Source organism: Channa argus, chromosome 14 (genome assembly GCF_033026475.1).
Source record: "Channa argus isolate prfri chromosome 14, Channa argus male v1.0, whole genome shotgun sequence".
NCBI classification, from domain to species: Eukaryota; Metazoa; Chordata; class Actinopteri; order Anabantiformes; family Channidae; genus Channa; species Channa argus.
Genome location: NC_090210.1, coordinates 9,019,358 through 9,040,926, shown reverse-complemented (window position 1 = coordinate 9,040,926; position 21,569 = coordinate 9,019,358). Strand labels below are relative to the sequence as shown.

The following is a 21,569-nucleotide window of genomic DNA, read 5'->3' as shown; positions in this document are numbered from 1 at the left end:
AATATGTATTTTCATACCTTGGTATTATGCTTGACTAGGTTCATGTCAAATTTGTTTTGAAGGATACAAGAATTGTCTCTTTGCCACACACCTTAAGTAGGGTATCATTACTTCATACAGAACAAAAGCAGGCAGAGGCTTTGTGTTTCATTTCACTCCACATTCTGCTATTCCACATGCTGCTGGTCGCCGTCTCTTGATATTTGATGTCATGTGCTGCACAGACAGGCGAGTAGACTGGCAGAAATTACTAAAAATCTACAAAAGAATGTTTTTAATTAACTGTAAATTGTACATTAATTTACTTAACTGACGTTTCTAAGAACTGTTAAGTGACCTGTTCAGATTTTAAACATGGTCTCATTTATTTTTATGTTTCCCAGCATTCTCTTCCTCTTCTTCCACTGAGGTGTCAGCTATGACTACTCTCTTTAGACAAACAAACCCAGAAACAACAGCCCTTTCCACATCTCAATCAGTAAACAATTGTAAATGCATAGTACAGTTGCAGAATATGATTCACCTTCATCTCAAACCCAGTTTTCATAATTTGCATCTTTTTTTTGTCCCACAGTTGTGGCAATCTTGGAGATAGCTGTTAAATCTAGTTAGGAACTCAATGTAACAACACTTGCTGAAGTGTTAGATAAGGTAACCCACTAATATATCTAACTATTTTATGTCCATACTGAATTTAATATTCAGTTCTGTCTTTTATTTTTCATGACTGCACACAGTCCAATAGCGTAAACTAATAATTGACTGCTGTTTAAAATAATCTTTTCTGTCTTTCAGCTTCATGAAATTGTCCAGCAGCTTCATCCAGATATTAAATCCTTTCTGACAGTAAAGAACATCACCAGAGTGTAAACCACATCTCAAGTTTCTATGTGTAAACTAAGTCAGTTCTTCTGTTTATTTGATTCATCAAAGAGAGGTACAATCTGTACAATGGATAGTACTGCTGTATGGTTTCCCCTAGTGTGACGGTTATTATTAAAATTAATTCTAAAATCCACGGTGAGGCAGAAAGCTTTTGTAAACTAATTTTCTGGTAGTTAATTTCCAAACTCATGCAGAAAGTTTGTTCAATATGTCAAAACCTTAACATGAAAGCTGCCTGACATTGTAGTTAGAGATACATAGTGGCTGTGCAATATATGATACAAATGTGTATTCTTGTATGCAAGGCATAAATGTCTAGACCATTATAGAAACAATAAATTACAATTAAAAACCTTAACTGTGTCTTTAATCAACAGTAGTGTTATGGCATTTTAAAGGCACAGTTTCACCAAAAATTGGATTACTTAATTGTAAAATTGAAAAAGCTAAATCAGTAGCCTTACAATCAGAAGGATTCATCACCAAAACAAAACATTTGGCTTATCATAAAACACAAAATCTGCTAAGAAAGACCCAAGACTGTTAGTAATAAGTAACTTTACTGAAGTAAGTAAGTTAGTAAGTAACTGATTTAGCCACTCGTTAGCAACCACTTTTTTAAAGACACATAAAACCTCATAAAAGCTCGGTATTTATTGATGTTGAAGAACGAAATGTGAACGAATGAAAATCATAAATGAGCATGTGGTAACTGCACCCTTATTTAAAGACACCACTCATTCAAGAAAAGGGCCAAAAATAGAAACTGATTTCTGGGTTTTAGGTCTCATTCATCTATTATACCAACTGAATAAACCAAATCTTTTTTTATGTAAATATGTACATGTGAGGTGAATCAGTTTGATTAGAATGCACTTAGCCTTTAAAGTGCTTTGAGCCAGAGTTGCCTTTTACATTTTAAAATGAAAGTAAGCTATATTTATCCCTCAAATGCTGTCAATCCAAAGGTTGATTCATTTTCAGTCGAAAAATAATTACTGTAGGACATATATCGTACTTCACAGAATGGCACTAATTATTATTTAAAACAGGATTATGCAAGTCTTTAACAAAGCAATTTAAAGAAGCATCTAAAAAGGGGACAGTTTTCATCTGACCTGTACCATCTACAGGAAAGCAAGATAGGAGCAGGTTTGTTCTGTGTCTTGCTACTTTTCTTTCCTGTAGCTTGGCATGTGTTAAACCGGTCTGAAAATGATGCATGTTTAACCACTAGGTTACAAGAAATATTTTGCTGATAGGGTCAAGAACTGAAGAATGTGGAGGAGCCCATGCTGCATGACTCCACATGTGCAGACAAACCATAGACTGCACAGATTAATCAGATAATCCAGTTTAATATCTGTGTTGTTGGAAAAAACTAGACTAATGAAATACTGTCAGTACCAATATGAATTTAAAGTTATGAAATATAATTTAAAATGAAGAAAAACAGGCCTTAAATAAGGCACTTAACTTAAACTGTTTCACACTGAAGCTGTTCAGGAAAAAAAGCTAGTGTTTTACATTTACACAGTTAATTACAAATGACTTTTAATCATACTGTGAAACTAATAATACAAATGTATCTCCTCTAATGGACTAAATCCTCACAGAAGATATTCCTTGATATCTGTAGAAAATTGTATCAAATTTACAGAAGCCCGCTCCTTTGAGGTCAGTCATTTGAGATGATGGGTTTTTTTTAACTTGACGTGGCAGAATCCTCACAAATGTTGTGACCTTGCACCTCCCAGCTCTGTCCAAGCAAAGCCCTGCTTTTTAGTACTGAAGGTTCCTTGGCGTAACAGCAAGTGACAGTGTTGGTCTGGAGCTCACTGTCCTTTACCACCTGCTTGTACCCCTGTCTCTGTCTCAAATTCAGTCAGACAGCAGTAGAACAGCATCTGAGTGTATCTAGTGACAACGGCTAAAAGAGGAGGGAAACAGGGATGCGGCAGGAAAGGAAAAAACAGGGAGTGGAGAGATCAGTAACAGCTCACACTGATGACTCAAGATGATTAATGATGTACTTTTCACAGACAGTGATAAACAGCAATCTCATGTCTTTATGCTTCATGTCACACATTTTAAAATAAAGGTCAGTATAATAAACCTGTCTTGGGTCAAGGCAAAGAAAAAAGGCTCAATCACTGATTCGTTTGTTTTCCGACAACTAAACAATAAATGCTCTTTTTATTACGAAAGCCAAATCCGAATATTATTTGTCTGTTACCACTGAGAACCTAAACAATCCACAGAAAGTCTGGAAAGTTATTAATTTTCTTTGAGTGAGTAAAAGCTTTTAGCCTTTACCTACCTATGTTTTAAAGGATTCTGCTCCTGTCTATGATAGAATAGAGGTATTAAATAGTTTTAACAAGCATTTCATATTTTCTGGCTCTTTGTTTGATTCTGTGGAAGCAGAATGTGTGTATGGTGTCAGAGTCTTCCTAAAGTACACTACCTTTTTCAGTTTAGGAAGTTCATAGATCATAGAAAATATCCTTGACTTGATTTAATAGATTCTCACTATTTAAAATTGGCAGCTGATTTCATAGCAGAGTCTCTTACAGTAACAGGCTCAGTTACTGTGTTTTGTATTTGCTGCTGCCTATCTTGGCCAGGAGTCCCTTGAGGTTTTTTAATCTCAAATGGGATTTTTCCTGGTTTAATAAAGGTTAATAATAATAAAAGTATCTCAGTGGAGTGGTACTCAGAAGCCTTACCGTTCAATTTGCTCATGAATTTGGGCCTCCTCTCCTCAGGAAGGTAAATGGTTAAGTAATAAACCGGCACCCCAGAGAGTGCAATGCCAATTCCAATGAGAGAATTGATGGTGTCTTCATACAGGGGCACAATGACTAGGAACAGGCTGCACAGACAGTAGATGAAGGGGAAGAACAATGTCAGCTGTGGAGAGAAGAAGGCACACGTCTCGGGTCATTACCTGTGGATCTACATGCACCGATATTTATTTGCTTGGTTGCGGTCTATAATTAAAATATGGAAATACAACAAAACTTCCTTTATGATTTTGGGCATATGCAATTACGTCTTGGTTAATTTAAGACAAAACAAGGTCAAAATGGTCAGCGGAAGAAGACAAAGCAAAGCAGTCTCTGCCTTGTCTAGCACATTGTCTCAGTAAATATTTTTGCTGCTCAGTTGCATTTCTGCACTTGATCATGTTGCATGGTTTGCCTGAAAGTGAAGCACAGTTTTAATATGAAAATAAATGTTTTCATAGGAGATGTTACAAAAGCTGAGACCTTCTCTACACACACACACACACCAATCCACATCAGCTTATAACCTATAACAAACCAGTTGTTAACTGTCTGTATACATATAATTGCTCGATGAGGGGTCAAAGTTAGGCTTTACCTTAATAATGCTCATATGGGCACAGACACCCTGCATTTTAGACATGTATTGGATGAACATGGAACAAATAAAACAAAGGTGTTAATTCTTTACAAAAATTATGTAATGTAACTAGTCGGTAATGTAACTACTGCATGATTGACATATTGAATATAAATAAATAAAATAAAACCATAGTGATAGAGCATTGGGTTGGGATACAGAATCCTGTGGAGTTTAAATCCTACCCCACCAGGTGGCCCTGTGCAGCCCTCTTTATCTGTACCCGGACAAAAATGGGAGGGTTGCTGCAGGAAGGGCATCCGGCGTAAAAAATCATGCCAAATCAGTGTGCGGAACACAGGCTGCTGTGACGACTCCTGAAGGGATCTTTGATCTTTGGATCATATCGTTGATCTTTGAATCCATCTTGCATAAATTTACAGAATGCATTAAATTATCTTAGTTACCTAAACATTACCTGATTAGAATTAATGAAGCATTTATTTAAAAAAGGTGTTTGAAAAACGCAGAGAAACATAAACATTGTGGATGTGTATATTTTGTATACACGTGTTTAATTTAAAAGAGAAGCACCTTGATAGGCCTGTATCTGTCTGGCTGAGTGACGCGTAGGTAGATGAGGCCGGCCACAGACAGACTCACAAAGAACCAATGGCTGAAGCTGAAGTAGTTGATGAGCTGGAACACGTCCTCAACACACAGGAAGATCAGACCCATCGACCCCTGCAGCCACACGGCACAATGAAAAGTTCCACAGGAGGTGGTACCATCATACAATCATACAGACAATGTTTTGGTGCTTTGAAGTTGTATGTAAAGTATGTGTACAGTTGAGGAACCTGACGTCTATGTTTACTGAAGGTGAATGTTGCTCACAGTGAACAGGAGTGCAGGTATAGGCGTGTAACGCTTCATGTGGATCAGACTCAGACTGTTGGGGAGGTGGCCCTCCCTGGCTCCAACAAAAAACAACCTGCATAAACAGTAAAAATGTAGAGTGACTGGCAAAATACTCATCAGCATGAAGTCAGTGCCCACTCAGCACATTTTGTAATTACCGTGAGGCAATGAGGATAGAGGCATTGAGTCCTCCGTAGCAGGACATGGCCACTGAAATAGGGATGATCCACTTGATTGGGCCCAGGACTGCATTGCCATACGTCTTTAGGGTCAGATTTACATGGTTTATTCAACATCAACTACAATGTCAGATACAGTATGCAGTCAAACAACTCTCGGTTTGTGTGTTTTTATCTTGGAGAACAAATCTTTTCAATTTAGACATTTCTAAGCAGAGCAGGACAATATTTATTATTATTATAATTATTAATTTTTATATTTATTTATCTCCCTCAAGTGGCTCTTAGTGCCTTACCACAGCAACGGCATCACTGGCCAGCAGAGATGACATGTCCAGAACAACATAGTATGCCACATTGGTCAGCATGTAGATAATGGTCACTATGGGCATAGAAATAGCAATGGCCAGAGGCAGATTCCTACAGCAACAAGACACACAGAGCTATTAGTGGCTCACCGAAAAGCTGCACAATTACAAATCTCAAGACCTCCACAGTCCATTCCCCTTTCTTGTTTACAGATTTTACAAGTAACTAGAATTGTATTGTTTTGTATTATTGAATTGTATTTGGATGTGCTAGAGCGAGTGGCCCGAGTCTGTATCTACACGTAATTGTGTGTTACCTCTCTGGATTCTGAATCTCTTCAGTGACAAAGTTGAGCGTATCCCAGCCAGAGTAGGAAAACAAAGCCGAGTAGAAGGCCAAAGCTATGGCTCCGGGAGATGTGGTGGACCCTTCAAATGGACTATCAAAACCCTTTATTTCTCCTGTGCAGAGAAAAAAGTTAAATGCATTTGTTTGATCATATTTACTCTAGACTACATTAGAGTGACTATGTAACTCTAATTGACTATTTTCATTTACCAGTGGATAATTTCAGGACTCCTACACCAATGATGAGGAAAAGTGACATGAGCTTGGCATAGGTGAAAATGTCCTGGACCAGGGTCGCCCACTTCACATAGGCACAGTTGATAAAAATGAGCACACCTGGACAAAGGTTCAAAGGTTTAAGACACTGAGTGAACTTTCCTTACATGGCCATGTCATAATTTATTGAGGAGTTATTAAGTTGCATAGATTTAGTTAGTTGAAGCCTACTGTCTGTGTCAGACAGAAACTCACTTCTCAGTAGAGCTGTGGTACTGCTGCTCGCTTACCTAAATACCATTCCTGTTAACTCTGGTCCTCACAGCACAAAGTCAGGCCGTAAACTATTATTATTTTTTATCATAAATCAGTCTTACTGCATACGGCACTGGGATGAATAGAAATAAAGGGACATAACACCGTTTGTTGTTGACCATATCATTCTTAATAGCTCTATAGCTCTAAATACACTGGCAATTAAATTCCATTGCTTGTTAGAGCTTCACGGTCTGAGCCAAAGTGCAGGAATGGTGAACCCCGCTACTAACAATTATGTGGAGAGGTAATAACTGTAAATAGATTTAATTGCTATTGTTGTGGTTTTATATCATGAAAACCATAAGAAAGACAACAGCAAGCATTCTGTTTTAGACTTTTTCTGCACACTAGTAAAAGATGTGTCAACCTGACATCAGGAATTACGGTGAGGCCAGGGGGCATCAGAATGAACATTTCATAAACTAGACTTTTTCATTTTCCTGCAACAACTTTTTTTGTCATTGCTTTGACTTTTATGTTTTATAGAGAATGTTTGTAGCCAAAGAACCACAACTAAGAGTTTACAGATTCAATTTCAAGAAATAGCAATTAACACAGTCAAAGTTTAATTCTCACAAACTAAGTTTCTGGTGAAGATTATGTGCTCATCTCACTCATTGACACACAGGACTATTTCTTACACAGGCAGGCTGCAGCAATGAGGCGGACAGCATAATATGGTGGCTGGCAGGTGGGGTAGAAGGCCTCCAACAAGTAGTTGGCAAAGGTCAGTGAAATCACTGCCTGACTGGCTGGCTCGATCAGAAGAATAGACGTCCACAGGCGGATGAAAGCCAAGAAGCCGCCAAATGACTCCAGGATGTAGACGTAGCTGGCTCCAGACTTGGTAATTGTGGTGCCGAGCTCAGCATAGCACAAAGCCCCAAACACTGAGAAGATGCCTCCTAGAGCCCAAATCACCAGAGCCAGCCCATAAGAAGCACTGTGCATGACTACGCCTTTTGGAGAGACAAAGATTCCAGACCCAATCATGTTGCCCACAATGAGGCAGATCCCATTAATGAGAGAGATTTCCTTTTTCATCTGCATTTTCCCTTTTTGTCCTCCACTGGGGGCTTTTAAGTCCTCATTAGATGAAGCCCTTGAACTTGTGCATAGTGTCTGTGACATGAACCTTATTTTCTGCATCATATTCGCCATTAGACCAGTTCTGGTGTGGAGATGAAATATTAAGAATTAAAGTGGGTTCTTCCAAGTAAACAGTAAAAACATTTCAGATAAAGCATGGTCCTTCTACTTAACTTCAACTCATCTTCAAACTGAGATAAGAGGTGAATACAACTATGTCAGTGTCTAACAAACAAGGACTGTGTTCACATCACTTACGTGAATATTTTAGTCTATAGTCCACTCAATGCTTCCAGATACATACAAAAAAATCTATTTAATTGGTGCAGTAATTTATAAAATAAGACACAAATATGTAAAAAGAAGAAAAATAAAATTAACTTACTTTATTTGGGGACAATCTAAAGGGTTATTTTTGTCTTGCTCAGGTCAATACTGCTCCTCTGAAACAGGCAGGTTAATGTTGCAATCCCCACAGCCCACTACAAGCTCAGCGGTGTTTATGTAAAACCCGGATAGATGCACTGTGCTCCCCCTCTGTTCTATTTTCAGGGGCAAGCAGACCCAGTCCCTACCCCCCAAGAGCCTCCAACAACTAAAACAGACTACCCAAGTCTGAACAGAGAACAGCCAAGCTGCTTCTAGGTCAACTAGTGCATGAATTCAGTGGACAGTATTATGTTAAATTTAGTGATTGGGGCAATAGATACATTTGGATGTATTATGACACAATGGGCCACACATCCTCACACATGGGAGTCAGTCATGCAGATACTCGCACAGCCTTTTTATTACCGTTTTGTGCTTAACTTAAATTTTTTACTCCTCGTACTAATTTTCCAACTCCTTGTGGTCGCTTTGTGTTTTGACCATCTTGGTTCCAGCCATCTCAGCTTATCTTTAGTTTTATATAGATGTCAACATTATGTGAGCCAACAATAGCAACTCCATATTTACTTTGGCATAAATGGGGTAATAGTATTTTAGACATATCAGGAAGACAATAGACAGAAGTAAAAACAGAGTACTCATTTTAATGACGAGTTCAATACAATATATGAAAATTCCTAATTTCTGCTGAAACCACAGCTACACATCAACTGAACTAAGTAGCACATTATATTATTGATGAAAAGGTTAACACTGAAGATGACATGGGCACTAAACTAAGCTGATAACATCAGATCGTCACTTAACAAAAACAATGATCAAAATATTTACAGATTAAAATATTTATATAAAAAGATGAATCATCTACAATACAAAATATTTTACTACGAATTTAGTTTATTAAATATGTAATATTTTACTCAACTTGGTTCGATGTGTGTGTAAAAGGCTTTGACATGTTACTGTAGCTGAGAGCAAAAGCTGGATATGAGGCACCATTATCAAAGACACAGCAACAAGTCCAACATTTTGGAAGCATATTATATGTCACTTACATTACATAATATCACCATATACAAATTTCTGTAACAGTATTTTCCTAAAATGACCTGTTGTGGCTCATTTATAATTAGTTTTCCTAAAAGTTTGTTCTGTTTTTTTATTTGTTCATTCACTTATGATGTCCCAGTTATAGGGAGCCTATGGGTTACAAAATGAGAGTCTAAGAATTAATGTAGAAATATGGAAACAAAAGAAATGACTCTGTAAATTCCACAGCTGCAATACTGTAATGTAAGCACCTGTTGAGGAAATGAATCTTTTGGTGAAGAGAGCAAGGCCCTTAATAGAAACTACACACGCATACATGATGAAGATGAATAATGAAGATGATAATCAACAATTTTCTGACAAATAGGGAAAATTATGAATCAATCATCAAACTAATAAGTAATGAATACAATTAACTGTAGCCCTATCAAAACACACACACTCTAATTTATTTTGGCACATTACAAATCAATTCTGAGCCTGACAAAAAAATATAAACTTTAATTTAAACTGTAGGCACCTGGTGCTCTTAATGTAATGCATGTATTTTCTTGCATTTAACATGCTAAAAGTTACTTATCTGTCTTACTGATTTGAGCACTTAGCCATCACAGCGCATTAAAAAAGAAAAAAAAAGACGCACAAGTCAACAATAATAAACTAAACAGTGTATTGTATAGCGCTTCAAGTTGCAATGTCTTATACGTTTCTGCAAAGCGGCTCAGTAAGACAAAAACAATGAAACTTATTTTTCAATCTTAGCTCTGATGTGATGGAAGAACTATAACTCTGGAAGTGTCCATATAATAAAGTGTTGCAGGTGAATATTATTGATGCTAAGAGGTGAGTTCACTACTAAGAAGACCAAAAGAAACCGCAAGTACAGATCACTTTGGTCCACTATTACACCACACACAGAAACACACATGCCTCATGTTCTAGGTGTTATATTACGACCCCAGTCTCCTCTTTACACCACGTTGCAGTGACTGATAAGCTTGGCAGTAAAAAGGAGGAGGAGGAGAAACCCAGCTCAGGCAGGAACAAAAACTTTCCATACAGTCACATGACCCCAATCTCCTAACTGCTCATCAACATTTCAGCTGAAATATATGTGAAGCAGTTCTCTCAGAAACTCAGCCTGCAATTTCAGCTCTTAAGCATTCTCCATCACTGCACTTGACTATACATTTTCCTCACTGATTTTTTTAAATGGAATGTGTGCTGAAAAGACAGACACTCTTTGTTGCTGTGAGAACTTCATACTCACTTCAAACAGGTGGCAATCATTAACCCAGGACTACAATAAGATAGGATTGCTATAATAAGAATGAACCTAATTTTGGCTATAGGTTTTCCAGCATGTTAACAGGGCTTCTATTTCTTGCTCAGATCAACTGAGGTTCTCAACAATGTTTGTATTTGACAAATAAGGCTACATATGCTCATACAAACACACGCATGCACATGCATGTGCACACACACACACGACTATATACATATTGTTGCTTGACTTGAGCTTTGAAGGCAAAAGTGCAACAAACCCAGCAATACATCCCCTGAAAATATAAATTAAAATCATCTCATTAAATCCACTACATTGTTAAATAAAAATCACTGATTCAGTCGAAATCTTTTGATTCTGATTATACAGAATTAAACTTTTCATTCTTAATTGATAGTTGATATTCATTTTTAAGCCAATAGGTCAGCTTTTTACCTGTGATTCTTTTTGCCCACACAGCCATTTCTCAGTCTTTTTGAGAGAAAGTCTAACAGGAACTGTAGTAAACATCTTGAAAACAATGAATCCAAGAGGAGTCAACTGTAGTGTATATTTTGACAGTCTATAATATGGACTGTTTCCATTGCTTGGCCTGCTGCTACATATTCCTGGGGATATTGTAGGACATAGACTGTGGGGGTGTGCTGGAGACAAAGGCTGTAGTGGGGGAACTGATTTCAGCTGGGTACGGCTGCAAGCCCATCTGTTTGTTGTCATGCAACTTGCGGACAACGATGCATGAGAATTCTTCACTGTGTCGGTGACAGTTGTCCAGCAGCTGACGGACCTTGGCAGTGCGCGTTGCCTGGTTTACCACAAGTTCATAATCCTCTCGCATCAGCATGGAGCGGGCTAGCAGTGCATCCAAACTCTGGTTCAGACAAGCCTCCGTCATCTGGGAGACAATCTCCTCACGCCGTGTTGCAATCCACTGAGCAATTGGCCCTTGTGATGGTGAGGAGTGGTGGAGTGGGGGACAGTGATCTGTTGTGAGAGAAGAGAAAGAGGAGATGTTTAGATTTTGTCTCTAAAACCTGGGAGAATAACCATACACACAAAGTAAACACAGTTCTTTAACTTGTACCTCGTGGCTGTGGCTGTTTCAGGGTGAGGTTGTCAAGCAGTGTCTCACACTCAGAGACTGGTAAGCCAAGTTTGAGGGGATTATTCAGATCATTTAAAGGCCTAGCACTCTGGTAGCCATTTAAATTGTTAACTGCACAGTGGTCCTTCAGAGATTCAGGAGGCTCTAAAGTATTAGCCATGAATGATGATGGAAGGTCACCTACAGTATGACAGAAAGAGTAAAAGATCAGGTATAATAAACCCAGCTGACACAAGCTGATACATTATATATAGTCCACATATAATAAAAAATACACAGCATAAACAGAAAATATAAGCATATAAACCTTTTACTATCTTGTCAATACAGGATCACTCTTTTGTTTTATATTAGCAGAGATTTTCAGAAATTAAAATCAGACTCACAGCAGCATAATGCTCTATGAAATATTAACTCTATTTTATTACCTTTAGAGGGGGCAGCATTGCTGCTGGTGAGAGCACCTGGTAGAGATATGTCGGAGCCTGAGCCTGAGCCTGAGCCTGAATTGGAGCTATCCTGTAGCAGAGCAAATAATGTTCGAGTTAATCATCTTATTACAGTTTTTCTCAATATCTAAGATGCATTTAGTGAAACTAGATCTACTTGATATTGATCATCTTCTCAGAAGTCTTCTCTTGAGAATACGTTAACACTTTTCCAATGGTTTCATACAGTCGATTTTTTATTATCACAACAGTTAACACCTGTGTCATTCAGTGAACCAAAGTTTTACTGAATTAACAGTCAAACTGAAGTAAAACACGAGCTAATACAAATTACTGGCAAAATAATGTATGTGTGCAACCCCTCTACACAAAATCTTTTAGTGATCAGTCCTTATCCATCTTTAAAAATGGCACCTCTGTGTTGCCATTTGCAAGTCTGAATCAAAGAGGAGGGAAAACATTCCGTGGGATGTTGATGTGAACCTGTGGCCTAATTGAGAGGAGCAAATGGACTAAATCTAAAATTCTTTTATTTCATGTCTTCATTTTGATTTTTGGAATATTTCCACCTATAAGTTTAATTGAGGTTCTGCAGTGTTCAACTGTTCTGTGCTTGTACAATATGAAAAAATAACAAAATCTACTGCAGTATGGTAAAAAAGGGTTTTAGGTTAAATGTATGTTTTTTTTGTTTTATTTTATTTTTTTACTGAAGAAGGAATTCAGAACAGTGTGTTAACAGTTTTTAAAATGTAACTTCAGAGTGGACATAAACAGAAACACATCTCTGACTGAGTTTTTGATGTTACTTTTGACATTCCAACAGTCTTTTCAGTTACATGCATCAGTTTAAAACCTGTTTGCATGCACTCTCTCTGATCATTATGCCAGTGTTTCCTAAATTTAGTAGGCAAGGATGAGTAATTACTGACCCGCCAGATGCTGGGTCTGTCCTTAAGCATATTCAGGGTTCGGTCCTCACTCCTCTTCTCACTCACTGGCTGAGCTGAACAACAGTCTGATCTCTGCCTCAACTGTAGAGGGAGGACAAGAAAATTGATGATGAAGAGGAGGGTAATTAATTACTCTAACAAGAAACATTGTCAAATAATCAAGCCACTATTTGTATACTTCTGTGATAAAATTGTAGTGATGGATCAGGACAAGACTGTAAAACAATTTCTAGTGTTGCCAGGAGCACATTATTAAGAAGTGAAAATGAAAGAAGTCTGGAGCCACCCGGACTCTTTTCGAGTGTTTGAGAGGCTTTATACTACATAGAGATACTTTGACTAAGCTATTACTACATACTGTATTCATGTCTATTGTCATTAGTAATAATTGTAAGCAAGAAAACAATAATCAATTTAGAAACAACACTTGCTTTTATCTTAAATTTCCTTTTTATATGAATGTACTCTACACTACGCGGTGAGGTAACAGAGTGACTGTTTTTCCTGTTCCTCTTAACCAGATAACCACTACTACATCCAATTTGAATATGGTGTTTTCTTAAAAAACTATAAAAAATTAAGAACACTCACACCTACACTCACACTCACACTCACACTCAAAAGAGGAAGGATATTGTACTTGGAATCTAAATTTGTGAAGTAAAACTGTAAAACTGCCCTGTCATGCCCTTTTAGTCACAGTAGAATTCAAACACTCCAAACTTACGCAGAGCTTTAGGTACTTCTTTGTGTGAAGACATCAGATATTCAGTATTATTTTTGTTTTTCTAAGAATTGGACTCCTCTATCCATCAACAGAGGCTGACCAGTAAAACGAAACACTGACACATGACAGAAAAGCCAACAGAACATGCCAAGATGTATAGTCAGTTCCTTCTGCCATTTGTAGACCGTCCAATTTCTAATAAAACAGGCATAAAATTACCCACAATTACCTTTAAAAAAGTGAGAAGACACTCAACTGACCTTTGACCTCTTGATCTCCAGCACAGCCTGCAGGAAGTCAATTTCATAAAACTTCCTCACCATGGGCTCTAGCTCAATCAAACAGTCTGAAATAGCAGTAAACGCACATTGTTTTTAGTCTATTACAGGGCAACCTTTAAATTTTTTCTCGTCAACTCATCTCAATTTCCAAAAAACTCATCTCAAAAAACCACAGCTATCTTAGCTGTAAAGTCAGAAACCTACCAACATTTAAAAATTACTAAAATTCCTATAAGTTGCATTTAGTTATTAGTATTTGTAGGCATGGGTGAAATACAGAAAATTCTTCGGGCATTTAGTAGCACTTTCGTGTGTTTTTTGCGTAGGTGCTTGATGAGTTAAAAGGAGAACACGTTGGTAGAAGTTGTTTGTGGCAATTTCGGGGGGGTGGGGGGTCCGGTTCCTATATTCAAAATGTAGGTTTGATTACCTCTGTACTGATGAGAAAAAATGTGTTAAAGAGACAGACAGACATATAAATAATATTTTTTTGTTGAGTCAGTCAGAGAAAATCGAAATGTATCTGTAGGTGGTAAATCTATAATATTTAAAAATAAGAAGAAACAATCTATTTGATGGGTCACGAATTAAAATTTTTGTGTGAGTGCGATAAAAAGAACGGTGTATGTCAAAATAACATGACAGGAAGCTGAGACTTAGTCACTGCTCCATCAGGGTAGAATGTAGGAGTGACGCAGAGGAACTGTTACTCAAACAGAGATTCATCCCAAACTGTGGAAATGGTCAAATCAGTACACAAGAGTCAGCTTTTTGAGACGGATGAATGTGATATTTTGCATTAGCTTACTAAGGAATGAAGGTCTTTCATCTGGATTAGAGGTCCAGCCACAAGTCATTAAACTGATCAGGGTTTCCCTACTCGGAATGTCAGCGGGCAGGCTGTCCAAGCTGGTGTCAGGACGCATCCCACGCAGTACGCTGAACATGATCTGCATTGGGTTTGTCACCTCTGACAACAAAGACATGCAGACACTGGTTTAGTTTGGCTGCACTATGGGAGCTCAGTCAAGAAGCAAGTTAGACAGTCGCACACAAAATTGGTCTATAAAGAAAAATAGACTAGAGATTTACAAAAAGTAAGTTACCTTCAAATGGGATCTGCCTGGATAGAACCTCCCACATAATGATGGCATAACTATTAGAATATCAAGAGGAGAAAAAATTAAAGAGATTTAGAGTTGCATCACTCTTTTACAAATGGTATTTCCCTTTAGAGCTCAGAGCTCACAGGGACTTTACAAGAAGTTAACTAAAAATTAAAAGCAATCACCGACATACCTGTTGAGAAAATTCAACCCTAGTGTCTAAACATACAATGTGACTGATAGATGAGCACATTCAGCCACAAAGGAAAGTTGGTTTCTTACACTTTTTCTCCACCTCTTTTAAATGTCACCACTCTGTTTCTATCAAATTCCTGGAATCAGACTGTTGCTGTCTCACTATGCCAGGCACGATCAACTCATTTAATCTTTGGCACAAAGCCCTGAGTTCTGTTTTGGTATGTTAACAATCCAACTCAAAACTGACACTGCCTCACCCTGCTAGGCAGGAAAAACTCATTTCCCCACAGTACCAACAGAAATTGACATATACTTTATGGTGTTGACAAAGTGTTACATTTTCACAAATTCAGTCAAATAACTTCACCTCTGACCACTTCAACATTAGATACATGAAACATATGCAGACACAACTGAAGGTATGGATACAGGTCATACACAGATAAAGGAAGGATACATTTAAGACACTGAACCCCAAGTTGCTCCCAGTGGGTCAGGTGAGCGCCTTGCATGGCATCCACCACCTTCAGTGTGTGAGTGTGTTTGTAAATGGGTGAATTGGAATCAACATTGTAAAGTGCTTTGGATAGCAGGGCTATACAAGTGGCCATTTACCACCAAATGTTTTCCAGTGTATTTTTAATAACTACCTGTTGGGGTTTGTTGTCTCACCTGTACATATCATGTTTGACATCTGCCCGGCGGCTCTTGGATGGTTCATACTCCTCAGGGGGCATGTAAATCACTGTGCCCCCCATCTCTGTGGGCTTGGAGCCTGAGCCTTTACTGACAGATAGCTGCCGCCATTTTGAAAGACCAAAGTCGGCAATCTGGACAGAACAACAGCAGAATGTTACTGAGTTAGCATTAAATATCGAGTTTATTTTAACCCCTTTTTCATTTCCTAGTAAAAAACAAAAGAAAACTAAGGGAAGCTCCAAGTTTCTTAGCTTTGTTTTGAGAGAATTTACCTGTTTTTTTGTGTGAGAGCTACTAAAACATACTTGTTTATATTAGCACACCATACTTCTGAAATAGCATTTTAATTTTGCAGAGAAATTCTGTCGCCCACCAATAACTACTTAAATATTCTGACAGATAGTCATGAAAGTAGGAGAATAGTCTATTGCATTCAGTAAAGCTAAAGAATGTTTGCTTTTGTCACAGTCCATTTAGTACCAAAATATCACTAATCCACACACACCTTAACATGAAATTCACCATCCAACAGTATGTTCTGTGTCTTTAGGTCATGGTGTAAAAGTGGTGGGTTCATGTTGTGAAGGAAGTTAACCCCAAGAGCAATTTCATAAAGAATCCTCAGTCGTAAAGGCCAGGCAAGAACAGGATACATGTCCTTCTGTAGGTAGAGACCACACAACATTTTTAGGAATATAAATAAAATTACCAATAAAACATGTTCAAGCAAGTGCAGGGGTAGAAGACATGTTATACTGCATCGATACTACAATACAAAGCTATAAAAGACGATAAAATGAAGAGAGGAAAAAAAGAACAATTTGAACACATATTGGATTTTCCTTGAACTATATTTGTCTCCTCTCCTCATTGGTCTGACAGTGGGAAAGTCTTATCAGAGAATGTGAACACTGCCAAGTTTCACTTTTTCTTTCTGCCTCACAGGCAGAAAGAAAGAAAGAGAAACAGAGAGAGCACTTTATTATAAAGGACAGAGACTTTTTCGCCTTAGCCTTTTTGGTCTCAAAAGTGCAAAAACAAGAACTATAACGCATTCCAAATTGTTCACAATGTTACTGTGACACTCAAATGAATACACACAAAACATGGCAAATTTTTGCTTAGTGGTTCCACAGAGCTTAGAAGTTAGACATGAGTTCTTATTTCCTGACTGTAAGAGGAATACAAATATAATCAAGACCAGCTTGTGCGCCATATAATCTATATCAATATATTTATACATTAAGACAGATCACTGGCTAATGTTAGAAATGACATATAGCTACCTCATGGAGCAACAGGTCCAGAGAGCCATTGCTCATATATTCTGTGACTATGCAGAAGAACTCAGGCTCATTGCAGATGCCAAAGATCTGGATGATGTAGTTAAATCTAGCTTTGTGAAGCACTTCTGCCTCCTTCAGCAGGCAGTTCCTCTCTCTGTAAAAAGAATCCAGCAATAAAGAGCCAAACATAACCACCACACAGTGATAATACTGGCAAAACAGGGATGGCATTCATATTGTTGTTGTGGTACAAGAAGCATGACAAACTAATAAATGTTACCATTAATATTGTGGGATATGGTGTGTGGAAAACTAATATTCAAGACAAGAACTGTGCCCCACACTATTGTTAAATGTGGACTAAAGAAATGTGTAGAACGTCAATACTAAGGAGTCGTCATTCTCACTGTAATCCTACTGAAATGCAAATGGTGATAATAGTGAATTATTGTCAATCCCTAACAATCAGCACGTCATTACACAGTAAAATGCTGAGTAATTGTACTTTTAATGTCTTGTGTCATCCTCAGCTGTAAATGTGTGTATCTGAGCAAGTTTCGTGCATTTTGATTAACGGATTTCCCTCCTTACAGAGTGACTGGCCTAATCGTATAAGACGGAAAGGGTACCTTTCTCCAACCGGTGAGTCGAGCTTTAGACATTTGATGGCCACAGTGGTCCTCCAGTCCGAGTGCTGCGCCTTAAACACGGTGCCGAAGCCTCCTCTGCTCAGGTAGTACAGGTCGGTCAGCTTCTGGTAGGGGATCACGGGCAAGGTGCTGGTCAGACTTCCAATATTCACACAGCCCATAGCCGCAGGCTCCATGTCAGATTGTTAACCTTTTACAGAAATCCTCTACAAATTAGTCGTCCACTAGGTCAGCCACTGAAAGCAGAACTGCCCCTTAAGGTAAATGCAATGAGGAACACGTCTCCCAGTCACACGCATGCCATCATGTCGCACGGCGCTAAGAAGCTACGCTAGCTACAGCCAGCTACAGGCGGAAAAGGAGGGCGGCAACTTATACACAGCTTACACGTTTACTGACGAAAACGCTGAAACCAACGACCACAATCAAATATATGCGCTAATACATCCCCGTGTAAACACTGCCAAGTGTCCTATATCCAGCTGTCACAGGCTGAGTCAAAGAGGGACAACAACAATCAGCCGCTGGGCTCCGCTGTCATTTAAAGGCAGGTGGGTTTGTTGTTGCTATTAATGACACGCTTCCGTGTTTTCAAGAGATGCATTCAAGGCCACAGGTTTTCACAGATTCGCACAGTTTTCATGATTATATTTTTTCATTACGGGATTTCAAACGGCTTTCTGAGCACATAGTAACTGAATTTAAATACAAATAATGAATATAGGCACATGTCTAAATATGATTTGATAAAGTTTAGAAATTGTTTCCATAAAGTTTTGGATTAGGGTCCAGTTTTGTTTCAGTTTCACTGGACCAGAGCGTACGGACTATGTGGACGCGAGACACACCTCCTCTGAGCATAAAGGCATCTGTAAAAATCGGGGGTTTTTAACCAGCGGGATTTTCCCCACATGTGGGGTTTCCCGTGAACGTGTTCGATGTGAGGTGTATATAATACATTTCAGGAGTGAGGTCGTGCTAGAAAAAAAACTACTACTTGTGAGTCTACTTGTGACTTTTAGTAATGCTAATGAACTGTTTACGATGTTCTTGATTCTGGATCCTTGGTCTTTTTTACAATTTGTGTTTTGGAATAATTTGTTTATTTATTTTTAGTGCATTATTGATGTAAATTGTTACAAAACTTTTAATAATTATATTATTACAAGATATTAATGATAGTGTTCACAGGGGTTATGTATTTTATCGACTTATTACAGGTTTATTGTTTTTCATCTTAAAACAGGAAGTGCTCTTCTCCTTCTCTCTCCTCTTGTAATCTGAAACACATGTGAAGCAGACCAATTCAACAAATCAGACACCAAATTATTACTGCTTCATATGTGGATCGCACCTGTGCTTTTTTGTTTTTTTCATGATTCAGCAAGATTATCAACAAGACAGTGTCTGGACAGCTCAGACAAGAAGCACAATTTGTTATCACTGATAAAAACTTAATAGGCATTGACTCTATTTATCCTTATGTGTTTCTGTGCTCAAAATAATTACCTCTCTGTGTTTATAATGAGGATGAAAAACTCACTCAAACCATTGTTGATTGCTGCCTCCCTTGTTTTAGTCCCATTCTCTGCAATCTGGACTGTTGTGAGGAGGTCCTGGACTAGAGGGTGTACTAAAGATAAACTCTTCATCCATCAACTGTGAGGTCCTCCCTTCAGAACCCGGTTAAGATAACACAAACCCTGGAGTGCTAAAAATAGGGAGCTGATCCACAAGATCTGGGTTGGATGGGCCATCCAGATTGAAGGGTGGTTCAGTGAAAGCTGGATGGAGAGGCCCATCACCCTAGCACTGCTGCACCACAACGTCCTGAAAGAGCGAGCAAAGCAAGTCCACAGTAGGGGTTTTTAAAAAAATATGTTATTTCTGTAAAAATTAGGGAAAACCTGATCATACTACATTAAAGTGAAAAAAGTTAAACCTCACAAAATCTCACAAGTTTACTTAAATAGAGTGAATGTGTGAGTAAGCAAAATTACCGACACTCACTTATTGGAAAATTATTGACACAAGTATGAGCATTGTAGTGTTTTGTAGACACAGCTGGCCATAAAATCCCCATTATTAGGGAGTACTGACATTCCAGTGCAAAGGTATGTATCCAGTGTCCCATCATAGGTAACAACCTCAAAAAAGTTGGATATTTTTGCATTATAAACATCATAAGGTCTATTGGTTGTATCTAAAACAGTGTCAGAATCTCTCAGGGCCCTCCCTTTCCTAAAAGGTACAAATAGTTTTTTTCATTCTTCCAGACATTATGACAGAAAAAGTTATTAATGCTGATGCCTTCAAGTGAAGCACTCAAGTCATTTCAAAAGAAAAGACTAATACAGAAGCTAGAAATGAACTTAATCTTTCTTCAATAATGTCTCTTGTCTTTGATATAACCACAAGGTCCATTTAACTGACTGAGGAAAAAGTAGTGTGAGGTCACTTTCGTTACTCACAAAAGTATTTCCTAAATGTCAGGTCAAATGTACAATGACTGCTTTTTTATGTCAATCATTCATGAGGCTCTTATAGAAATTAACCGTCATCCTAATGGGGAACTCCTGGGAAAACAGAGAGAAGTTAACACTTGAAGAGGACCGTGGAGAGAGAAGTATGTGATCGGTCATCGGATATTCACTTTTCGCCTGTCATCACATCCTTTATTTCCCTCTGTTAAACTGTAACTGGCACGTACTGTTGATGCCTCAAAAAGAAGTCACAAAGCTTACTGGAAGAAATGAGTCACCACAATTAATTTGCTTTATTTTAAATAATAAAATGTATCTATCTTTTGGACAATTCTGCTCTGAGGCATCAATTAAAAGAAGCTCAGAACAATTGTGAACAACAATGGACACTTTGGTGTATTCACATAAAGTTTTAGTGTATTATGTTGCTTTTAAAAGAGAAGAACCAATTTGTTTCCTGTACATTTGTCAATATAAAGGATAATGCACTAAGGTGATCAGTATACTTATTATTTTTCCAGATTTTAAAATATGTGACCAGAAGGTGGCACTATAATATCCATTTCCATAAGTAAAGTCACTGCACCTGTTTAAAGGGGGACATAATGTTCTGTTCTCCTCACTCGGGGCCTTGAACACAGTTCTCCTTGCTAATGGGCTGACATGTTTTTCAGGAGTAAAAAGCAGAGTTGAGATGTTTTTCTCTTAGGCAGTAAAAACCATTAACAATCACAAGTGTGTGTGTGTGTGTGGCTCATCAACACATGCCTCACTGTCAGAAGAGCCATTCATTCATTAAAATCACTCAATGAATTTCAGATGTGGATGGCCATTCAGGGATCTGGAACAGGCCGCATTCATATTCTTATACTGAATACATTTGCACATAATTTTTTGTTTTGTGCTGTATAATTAAAATATATTATGTAAAAAAAAAAACAACAGAACGAGAACTGCAATGTCTATTTTTGGTTTTCAAACTGAAAACTCTTTACTTCTGATAAACAGTGATATATTGTTTTGGATGGACAGAAGTCTAAGTAATTGATACGTAAACTACAGTACATTGATATAATATTTTGTAACATTGGTTTTAATACCAGGAGACACACAGGTATATGAAAATGGTTTGAGTTATGATATTTACTTGTCATGAAATGTGAACAAAATGTAATCAGATCATCCTTGAGTGCAAATAAAGTTTTGTGCTAAGCTGAAAAGTAAATAACTGGATAATTCCTTTTTTTTGAAGTGCTTCAGTTCCTTGCAGAAC

At 37.9% G+C, this 21,569-nt stretch overlaps 2 protein-coding genes and 1 long non-coding RNA gene across 4 annotated transcripts; 1 reads left to right on the top strand and 2 right to left on the bottom strand.

Moving 5' to 3' along the window:
- Positions 1-886: 886 nt before the first annotated feature.
- LOC137098401 (Y+L amino acid transporter 2) lies at positions 887-8,208 on the bottom strand. The gene is made up of 10 exons (XM_067474622.1): positions 8,020-8,208; positions 7,187-7,716; positions 6,222-6,347; positions 5,980-6,124; positions 5,651-5,774; positions 5,334-5,437; positions 5,152-5,248; positions 4,849-4,998; positions 3,615-3,798; positions 887-2,815 (listed from the first exon to the last, which is right to left on the bottom strand). Exons 2-10 carry the CDS (start codon positions 7,704-7,706, stop codon positions 2,721-2,723), a joined length of 1,545 nt encoding a protein of 514 aa, XP_067330723.1. The 5' UTR covers positions 7,707-7,716; positions 8,020-8,208; the 3' UTR covers positions 887-2,720.
- Positions 8,209-8,648: 440 nt separating this feature from the next.
- Positions 8,649-18,346, bottom strand: LOC137098400 (receptor-interacting serine/threonine-protein kinase 2-like). 2 transcript variants are annotated; one of them, XM_067474620.1, is made up of 11 exons: positions 17,793-18,345; positions 17,164-17,317; positions 16,383-16,538; positions 15,851-16,008; positions 14,981-15,030; positions 14,683-14,844; positions 13,854-13,939; positions 12,846-12,947; positions 11,893-11,983; positions 11,444-11,644; positions 8,649-11,343 (listed from the first exon to the last, which is right to left on the bottom strand). In XM_067474620.1, exons 1-11 carry the CDS (start codon positions 17,987-17,989, stop codon positions 10,958-10,960), a joined length of 1,743 nt encoding a protein of 580 aa, XP_067330721.1. In that variant the 5' UTR covers positions 17,990-18,345; the 3' UTR covers positions 8,649-10,957. The 2 variants fall into 2 exon arrangements, with proteins under 2 accessions (XP_067330721.1, XP_067330722.1); XM_067474621.1 differs by lacking the exon at positions 12,846-12,947 and having other exon boundaries at positions 17,793-18,346.
- A 141-nt stretch (positions 18,347-18,487) lies between these two features.
- Positions 18,488-21,057, top strand: LOC137098402 (uncharacterized). Its single transcript, XR_010910609.1, has 2 exons — positions 18,488-18,812; positions 19,393-21,057. It is a non-coding gene; the product is annotated as an uncharacterized lncRNA (long non-coding RNA).
- The last annotated feature ends 512 nt before the right edge of the window (positions 21,058-21,569 follow it).